The sequence below is a fragment of the Pygoscelis adeliae genome, unplaced genomic scaffold (genome assembly GCF_000699105.1).
Source record: "Pygoscelis adeliae isolate BGI_AS28 unplaced genomic scaffold, ASM69910v1 Scaffold799, whole genome shotgun sequence".
NCBI lineage: Eukaryota > Metazoa > Chordata > Aves > Sphenisciformes > Spheniscidae > Pygoscelis > Pygoscelis adeliae.
The window spans coordinates 27758-37755 of record NW_008825449.1 but is presented as its reverse complement, the minus strand read 5'-3'; the positions used below and the strand labels follow the sequence as shown (position 1 = coordinate 37755).

Genomic DNA, 9998 nt, shown 5'->3' with positions numbered 1-9998 from the left:
AAATAAAATTTGAACATATCTAAAATTCATGTACTATACCCAGTCAAGAAGAGGATCAGGATGCTGAGTGATGCTTCACTGCCAAGCAGTGAACAAGGGAGCCACACGTCTTTGAGTAGTAAAGGAGAGGAGAGGAGAGCTTGCCTTGGTGTTTTAGAGGAATACAGAATAACTGAAAGTGAGTGTGCTGAAGGGAGGGCTGGAAATAGTTAAGAGTTATCGGAGGTTAGCATATCTTTACAAACAGAAGTGAGAGAAGACTCATCATCTGAGTAAGGTCAAATGGACTAAAGAGGGAGCCTTGGTAGAAATGGATATACATGAAATTCCAATCAAAGTGACAAGAAGTGGTCCCACAGGCCTTTACGCTTCTGATTTCTTTGGCTGTAAGTAATGCTTAAGATATCATCAGCATCAGTAAGGTAGTGGTTCTGAACTAGAACAACGAGACTAATATCTTGTCTCTGATTTGTAGATATTTGTTATTGCTGGTTCTTTTTATCTGCAAAGTCTTTCTGTCTCTTTCCCATTTTTGTGTTTGTGTGAATGCACTAGGAAGAAGGGATGGACTCTGCTCTGAATGTGTATTAAACATTATTTTATGCCCCTTCTTTGAAAAATCTGAACGTCAAAATGTTCTTCACACTCTTCCAGTTCTTTTTCTGCTGATAATCTTTTTAGATCAGCTGGACTGCTGCCTTCTCACAGATCCAGGGATATTTCTCATAACAATTCTCACTGTAAACTCTTGACTTACGATAAAACAGGTATGCACAGTTCTGCTTAGAGGACAAATCAATCCTAGGAAAAAAAACCACACCATCTTGTTAAAAACTCTCGCATACAAATTTAAAGAAAAAACCATAAAGCCCTTTTGGACAATCATACATTATTGCAGAAGTTGCTTAGTCATTTTAAGGTTTATAACAGTTTATACAAAATATTGAAGAATATAACAGCTCATATAATTCAAGTCTGAAGGATCATTCTCTCACCTGCCTTCAGCTCAAAGATGTAAAAAAGAAAGCCTATGTATGGAGCATCATCAAAGCAGAAAATAGCACTAATTCCTCACCAGTGGTTATGTCACGCCAACCATTGCTTTATGTAGTGGTAATTTGGAAACTGAAAGGCGGTGGTCTGCCCGAACAGAAGCCAGATCATTCTGCCTGATGTCTACTAGCTGTGGCAAGTGTAAGAGTTTGCAAGACAAAATGAGCATGTGTTTCCAAGGAGGTGCTGGAGAATCTTCACTCAAAGAAGGTTCTCCAGACCCTGAAGAGGACTCTTATATTACTGCATACAGTGATCACTTCACACAGAACAGAATGGGAATTTGATTTTTTTCCTCACAGTTAGTAAAGGAGAAATGCACCGAGTAAGCTGATGAGATTTTACAGAAAACGTAAACAGGTTCTCTCCACCTAATGCTGACTATTTTTGTGTAATAAAGGTTTCAAAATGTTGATGGAAGAGAGAAGTGAATTTGGGACAATGGTGGCTGAGTAGAAGAGGCAGGTGCAGGCAGGCTTTGCAGGAGGTAGGCTGTCTTGAAGGAAGCGTGGGTTGCTTCCTGTAAAGTCATGGGATGTTTCATAAAGCGAACGGGTTTAAATAGTGAGAGCAGTCACTGATTGCACCGGTTTGTTGACTCCTTCTCCTGCTCACACTTCCAGTTTTCTGAAACTCTTTCTCTATTTCAGGGTCTCCACACCTAAAAGAGTATTTTAACTCCAAATACATCTGCGGCTGTATTCTGCCTTGAAGCTCTGCCATTAATGGGATTTTGGTTTCTTCCTTCGTCAGTGCACAGGGAGGATATTGTGCAAGAAGAGATTAAAAACCACCAACTGTTTAAGTTCAGAAAACTTACCAGTCCCTTCTCTTTGTAGAAAGTTTTGTATCATCTACCCAAGACCAGCCATCAACTCCATATGATAATCCAATCCAATAAGATTGTTTTTGTGATATTTGAGATATGCTAATCTATAAAAAATGCAAAATCTTTATCACCAAGGAGTTTGTGGGTATTTATTTTGCTGTACCGAAACAACTACTGTTGAGAGAGGAGGTGATCAAGAAATAACCAAAGGAGGCAATTTGACAATGACTCTCTGAACTCCGCATCAGGCCCTCACAACAGTTTCCAAGAGAAAACATCTCTATTAGGCATGCAAACAGGAATATTTTTTGTCTGGCATCTCTACTAAATGTAAGACCAGGGCAACAATTCTTTTTAGAGCCCTATCTCTCAGAGTATTCAAAGAGTTTTCCTGAATGAAAGACTCAGGGCTTATAACTTTCACAGGATCCATGGCACTCACGTCCACTGATTGGCTGAATAATATCCTGTGTTGCTAGCTACCTCATCATTACACATTTGTGGTTAAATGCTCTGCAGTCTGCATTGCCTCAGACCTTGGGGACAGTACCTCTATTACTATGTAACATCAAGAAGTACTTGCTGACTGGTGAGGAGTTTTGAACAGTTGATACCAATGCAAAGAAATACCAGTATGATTGGAACCATACCAACTTGCTTTTCCTTTTCAGCATAAGAAGGGTGGCGTTGTGGGAGAAGCAGTCGTCTTCACTTTCCTGCCATGTGGCCTCCTTTTCTGAAAAGTATAAACAGGTGTTGCCTCCAAACCATTTCCAGTTTACAGGGCAGAGTGAACATGCGGGTCCTAGAACAGAAAGAAACCATCAGTCCCTTATAAACAGCCAAAGGAAGAGTAGAGGAGTCTACATCCATAGGCCTGGAAAGAAAGTTATGCAGAGCTGAAATGTATATGGCACTTTATAGGTCACATCTACACTCATTATTTTTTTTTTAAACTCTTTACTTAATCTGATATGGTATATAACACCCTTGTTTAATCTGATATAAGGCCTAACACGTAGATTTCAGACTGTGTGAGCAGTAGTTCTACTTACTATAGTTCTTACTGTTTGCGTCACCCATCAAGCACAATTTCTCCTTTAGTCCTTGCAAGTTTTCGTTCTGTCCTGCAGGTGCCTTAGAACCTCTGAGACCTGGAGTTTATAAAGATGTTCTTCATGAGACAAAAAAGCTGTGATGATGCTACTGAATGATACATGCTTCATCATATATTGCAAATTCACTTTTTGCAACAGCGTGCTCGCATGCAACTCTGATGTTACAGTGTCACATATTGTTAGGACATTAGCAGATGAGAAAACGATGGATAAAGACATTTCCAAATTTTAAATGCAGTTTAGTCACAGTGCCGTTGCAGGCCACTTGGTAACCTAATAAAAGACTAAAATAATGCAAAAAAATACACTTAGGAAGGACTATCTTGAATTAATCATCTTGATATTAAAGGAAGTTTTATAAGCCTTTGAAAAAACCTAAAATTCTAAATATACTTCAGGTTGAAAAAACCTTTTATTTGTAAAGGCTGGTAAAACTTCTCTGAAGAAAGTGGGGAGGGTTTTTTTATATATCTTCCTCAACAGTATTTAGATACTGGCTTTTGGTAACAATGGCTCAGAATGACTATGTCCGGGCTCTGTGATAGAAAGTATAGGTACAGTCATGTCACACATGATAAAAGCTAATATAAATATGAGAGTATTCAGTTCTCTTACACATCTCAGGTAAACTGGGATGACTGGGTGAAACAGACAGAAAAAGTGAGATTTCCTTATGAATCTGAGTGCTAGAAGTATGTCCATTGTTAACATACTAGTATGAACTAATTTAAGCGGTAGTCTACAAACATGAAAGGTTTATCAAAGGAGTGAGACAAGAACTGCTATTCCAGTAGAGAGACTTGAACAACAGGAGAAGAGGAGAAGGGAAACAACAAACTGATTTATGAAAGTCAACATTAGAATTTTATAATTGAATTCAAATTAGCAAATAAATGAGTAATAGATGGATGAGGACAGAATTGATTCCTCCCACAAAATATATCATCTTGACGTCTATATCCTTGTTTTGCACACAGGTCCAGACTTAAAAAAATTGCTTCCCTCAAAGCCTTATGTGCACCAAGCTGCAGAGTGTTCACTGCAGGCAATTAGGAGGGGAGGAAAGGACAGTATATGTGGGGAAGATGAGCTATGGCTGTCCTCATTGCAGTCAGTCTGCCACCTTTCTTCAATGCAGTTATTCCCAAGGGGTCAATATGAATATAGGAACACAATATATTTCAGCACTTACCTAGGACTATCATTCCTATGGTGAGGGCCAGGCACAGTACAAAAAAAGTGAAGATAGCTGGCCACCATACAGCAAAGGGAAGAGAGCGCCCTAGGAGAAACCAACAATTTATCTAAGGGCAGGCACCCTGTTCAGCAGCACCCCCAACCCTCCACCCCTCCACGAAGAGCCATCTGGTGACTCTTGAAAGAGTTCCTCTTCCAGGCTATATTACATTTTAAGGATCAACCCAAATGCAAGTTGAGAAGAAGATGTGGTGCCTCTGTTAAAGAGGTCTGTTTGGAAGGAGACACTGGACGTGGTTTAAACAGAACAGGTGGGAGATTCCTTGCCTTTGACAAATAATGAAACTATGAAACATTGTAGTGATCCTTTGACTTAGAAGTAGGTGATGCTCCTGTTCTCCTTTGGCAGTACTGTATTACTCTGCTCTGTCAGAACAGAATGTTTGCACACCATCTTACACTTTGCACAAATCCTTCCTGCCCTCAGGGCACACAGTGCTCAGGCTGTGTGCCAGCTCCAGGCTGAAGTCCAGTTCAGGAAAATTCTGGAGTCCAAAATATCCACTGAGGTGTCCCTGGATTCAAAAGTTCCTGAGTTCCTCATCATTCAAAAGTTCCAAAAGTTCCTCATCCCTTCTGGCCTTAAAAACTATGAATCTTAAGCAGTTTCTGAACAATTGAGGTCCAGAGGGCAAAATGTGAATCTGACTTCCTATTAAAGTCAGATTGTCCTGTCTCTATAGCCATTTCCTGTAATAATAAATAAACAGTAAATAAAACTAACCACATTAAAGCTGATTCCTACATGCCAGAGTTTGATCCTGAAGCCACCTGTCTTTCCCTACAGAAATTTAAGGGAAGTAATGGCAGTAGTTCCACTCTATGCATTTTCACATTCATGCATGCTGGTTTTTGTCAGACAAAACAATACAAGTAGTGCATTAAACCTATAACTTTAAGCCCGTAAGTACATATTTTTCTTATTTACTGAGCTGGACAAGAGAGACTGTTCCTATTGTCATTGTCTACCATAGCGCAGAAAGTTCAAAGAGCAAGCGTCAGTCGTACCTTGGTTGATGTTCAGGGACATGTAGTGTCTGTCTGTATGCTGTGGCAGGTTATTTAAATTAGAGTATCCATCCTCTTCCTCTGTATTCGTATGCATTATCTGAGAACTCATTTGTGGTTCAATAACGATCCTCGTAAAAGACAGACTGAATGATTCGTGGAGGAGAAGCAAAAAAAAAAAAAAACAGGAGGGAGGGGATAGGAGAATGAGTCACATTTCAAGTGCCCTAAGGCAAGATATTTGTATTTAAGTGTTATGTGTGACTCCTCCTTTTCCTCCCTCAGGGGAAGAACTCCTCTCTTCCCACCCATCACCTCTCAGCCTGAGTCTGCATCCCCAGGCCTAGAGACATGTAGATGTAGCCATATGTTTGGGTTAATACCTATCCTAGACTGTAGTCTTCATTGTACTAGCCTGATTACCTTGTATAAACAATGCATGCCTTACAACCACTGTGCCCTTGAAGAAGAACTAGAAGACTGATAAAAGGGGAACATCCTGCCCTAGAAGGCGTTGGAGGCTGGATGGTTGCCAAAGAAACAAGAAGTCAGCAAAAACCTGCGGTAAGGAGGAGAAAGGTAAAGGCGGCAGGGGGAGATTGCAACCACCAACTCAATTCAAGACTGGAAAGACTTGCCCCCCCACACCTGCAAGGAGCATGCGTGCTAATTTACACGGCAAGTGAGGCTAATTTGAACACAACTAACCAATGAGCATGAACTTAGGCAGGCGTTTACTAATCATGTAGCAATATAAATACGCTGTAGTTCTTTTGTGTGGTGTGCTAGCTTTGTGGAATTACCACCTAGCACCCATCTTTGCACAAACATGAGATAAAAAAATATCTCAGGTCTGTGTGTAAGATTGACTTATTGCACACCGGGTACCGGATCCTGCTTGTGGGAAAACATAGGGATGACATGAGTCCCAGTAAATGTATGGCCTGGTAGTTACCCTTTTCCATTTAGACTTCCCATGACTTTCATCTCCTTTGAACTTTCTACGTTGTAAAACAGAACAAACACCTTTGATTCATCTCAGAGGCAGACTAACTTCAGCTCTGTGCCTTTTTCATTATTCAGTGTTAAGGGCTAAAAATCTAGGTGTCTATTCAATTGAGAGCGAAGTTTGCAGCTGCAAATAGCTGCTGAAGCTATTTAATCACACAGAGGAGGTAGGAAGTGCTGTCCAGAGTCTAATGTCATCTTCTCAGAGGGAGAATTGGGAAATCAGAGTGTGGAGAAAGAGACAACAGACAGGATTAATAAGAGAAGTGAGCCCTTGTGGCAAAGGCTAACCACATACTGGACCGACCTAGCAAGAGTGTATCTAACAGAGCGAAGGAGGTGATGATTCTCTTCTCTCCACCACTTGTGAGTATATGGCTGGAGTACTATGTCCAGCTTTGGACTCCCCAGTAAAAAAAAAAAAAAAACAAAAAACATAGAATACATGAATACTAAAATTGGTCAAGGGGAGAGCCACCAAGTTGCTAATGAGCTGGAGCACTTGATTTACAACGACAAACAGGGCTGAACAACTGGATTTGTTCAGCCTGGAGAAGAGAAAGCTGAGGAGAATGCAATTGCAGTCTCACTGCATAAAGGGGCTATGGAGAAAATGGAGCCAGACTCAGAGGTATACAGTGAAAGGACAAGAAGCAATGGTCATCAGTTACAGTAGGGTGGTCAAATATTGGAAGAGGTGCCCAGAGACGGTGTGTCACGTCCATCCTTGGAGATTTTCTGAACTTAGCTGGACAGGGACTGGGCTTATCTGATCTAGCTTTGAAATTAGACCTGCTGAGCAGGAGTTTGGACCAGATGGACTTCAGAGGTTCCTTCCAAATTAAATCTTTCCATGACTCTGTGATCTCTGAGTATGAAGGGAAGACTCACTACAACTTAAGGGAAAATACCCAAGGGCATCACCTGGGCATCATCAAGGGCAATAGGCGATCACCTGAAATAGTGTCATCTGTTCCCCTTCCTTGTAACTTGAAGAGAAACATTTAGAAAGTGAGAAACAGACTGGATACTACTTTCTTTAGTAACTCAAATTCTCTGCACCACCCAGCTACAGTAGGAGCCCATTTTTCTTTTTACAGAGCTTGGCTCACAGCTTGCTGGTCCTTCTGCACAGTGCTGTGCACTTCCCTTCTACTTCTGGAAGTTCCCCTACCAGGAGAACATAGGAAGTATTAAAGTCATGATGTCAAGAGAGAAGGTTCTGAAAGGTTGGCACCTCACCTGCTGCCTCAGATGTTTCAGATGAGTAGAGGTTTATTTAATTTAACACAAAACAAATAAAAAAACTGACCAAGTGAAGGCAGGGACAGAATGAAGGACCATGCTCCATGGACAAAATGACACCAGTTGAAAGATCCTGTTAAGGACACAAGATACTATGGGAAAGACCAGGCAGGCTTAGAGCGATGTGAATCTGTAGGGTGATAGTGAGATTGTGTAACTGGAAACCTGTCATTAGAGATGCATGAGCCAGAGCTGAGACCTGTGTCAAGGAGTCTGGGCACCCCCAAGGAAAGATGCGTGGCAGAACCATGGTGTCTTAAGTCTTAAGACTTACGTCTTAACTGCTGTTGTTTAAAAGGAACCTCTGGAAGTCATGTGGTTCAACCTCCTGTTCAAAGCTGGGGCAGCTTTGAATTCTGATGAAGTTGCTCAAGGACTTGTCCAGTCAAGTTCATCCAGTCTCCAAGGATGGAGATTTCCCAGCCTCTCTGGATACCTGTTCCTGTGTTTGGCCACCCCCACTGTGAAGAATGTTCTCCTTGTGTCTAATTGGGATTTCCCTTACTACAATTTCTGTTAGCTGCCTCTAGTAGTGCTCTAATCAGCCCTGGCAGAGTGTAAGTGTGAATATGGGGACAAGACAGAGGGCTCCAAAGGAACACTTGCTGATAGATGATTCCATGTCTGCTGTTGTAGCTGTGCTCCTGGGTACCTTCTTGTAGTCTTTTAGTCACCTTTTACTGATTTAAAAGCATATCAGTGAAAGATGTTATAATGGTTAAATGTTTTAATATTCTCATTTGAAATAGAAAGAACAAACAAAGAAGGAAGATCCAGGGACAGATGAGCATCAAATTCTTCAGTAAATTGGCTGACCTTCACAGAGAAGGGGTATTTTTCTTTGTTGCTTTGTACAGACAGTGTCTGTAAACACAGATTGGCACCATATCATTTGGCATCTTGCTGACAGTGTGTTTCAGCCTGTGAGCACCAGCATCTACTGACAAGTCTGAACCCCCTCCAGGGCAGCGGGTGTGCTCATAACAAGGATGATGGAGGCCACTGGGAATGAGAGAGGATGCACTTGGTGCAGGGCCTGGAGCAGAGTGTGTAGTGGAGGATGTGAAGAGGCGCTGTGCAGCTGGGGTGTTTGGTTCAACACTTTTATTTCTGAACCTGCCTCCCTGACACCCATGAACTCTGCTTTTTTCTGTCCAGAAGCTGACATTTAGGCTCCTCCCATTTCACTGTCTTGGTTATCTTGTTGTAGATGGGCAAATGTGAAGCTGTTATCCTCCTTCCACTTCAGAACGGCACTGCAGGGCTCGTTCCCCCAATGCACCCCTTTATTCACTTCACCCCTATCTTCTTCACTGTCCATATCCTGTTTGAAGGGATGTTGAAACCAACAACTTCTCTTTAGTTCCCAAACCTTTCAGGATTTATGATGTCTCAGGCTCTACCAAGGGTTTTACTTTCACACTTAGTATACAATACGAGGTTTTATTTTCCATACAAAATGTGTTCAAATGAACCGCTTCTCTGAACTTCCCAGTGCCATGGAAGGATTGTGGACCTCCCCTATCTCCAAAGATAGTGGGCCTCCCTGAGCAGCTTGTGTTTTGGGCTCCATACATGTGTAGTCAGGAGAACTTTGACAGCCTCTGAGATAGAAGGCAGACTGGATGAAATAATGGATTTGCTTGAATTTAAAATACTAGATACTATAAATTCTTCCCTCTGAAATACGCCACTGTTAACAGGGGAAAAGCCCTTTCCAAGCTGCTGGGGCCAAGATTTGGGCTGAGACCAAATGGAGTTTGCTATATGAAGATACGGAAATAGTTTATAAAGATCATCCAGCCATAGAAATGAAAGAAATGTACCCTGCAAGTTATCATCACTGACCTGACCTTCCTGCAGTAATAGCGAATGCTCCCTAAAAAGTCACACCAAGTAGCCAGCGGGAAACCCAGAGGCTAACATTTGTTTTCACAAAGCAGCCATCGAACAAAGGCATATAGCAGATTGCTAGAAAAAAAATCAAGTGTTAGTTTATAGGAAGAAAAAGGGGTAAAATGTGCCAGCTTGGGTGCCTGCTGTGAATTAGTTTTTTCAAGTTGAATGGGTTGGAACAGATGAAACATTGTACCTTACTTGCATTGTGCCTTGCACTTCCTACTGCAATAGTAAGGAATTCTAGGTAGTTCAACTGGTAGTTGTGCCCGTGAATTACGACTTGGCTCTACTGAGTATAGTGAATTTATTCAGTTCACAAACATCTTTTGGCACATTAGGAAGAGGGGTTCATTTTTTCACCAAGGAACTGCTTCAGTCTTTGAGAATATTCTCCAAGGAAATATTGAATATTAAAGACATATAATTATTTTTTTCATTTATTTTAAGGAAAGTCTCCAAATACTAAGGCATATACACATAGATACAAGGTATATATATACAAGGAATATATGCATATGTGA

At 41.3% G+C, this 9998-nt stretch overlaps 1 protein-coding gene across 1 annotated transcript; it reads right to left on the bottom strand.

The window, feature by feature from the left end:
• Positions 1 to 677: 677 nt before the first annotated feature.
• Positions 678 to 5377, bottom strand: LOC103922953 (C-type lectin domain family 1 member B-like). The gene is made up of 6 exons (XM_009331183.1): positions 5266 to 5377; positions 4193 to 4282; positions 2938 to 3036; positions 2533 to 2687; positions 1874 to 1986; positions 678 to 801 (listed from the first exon to the last, which is right to left on the bottom strand). The coding sequence occupies exons 1-6, from the start codon at positions 5375 to 5377 to the stop codon at positions 678 to 680; spliced, it is 693 nt and encodes a 230-aa protein (XP_009329458.1).
• Positions 5378 to 9998: the final 4621 nt, after the last annotated feature.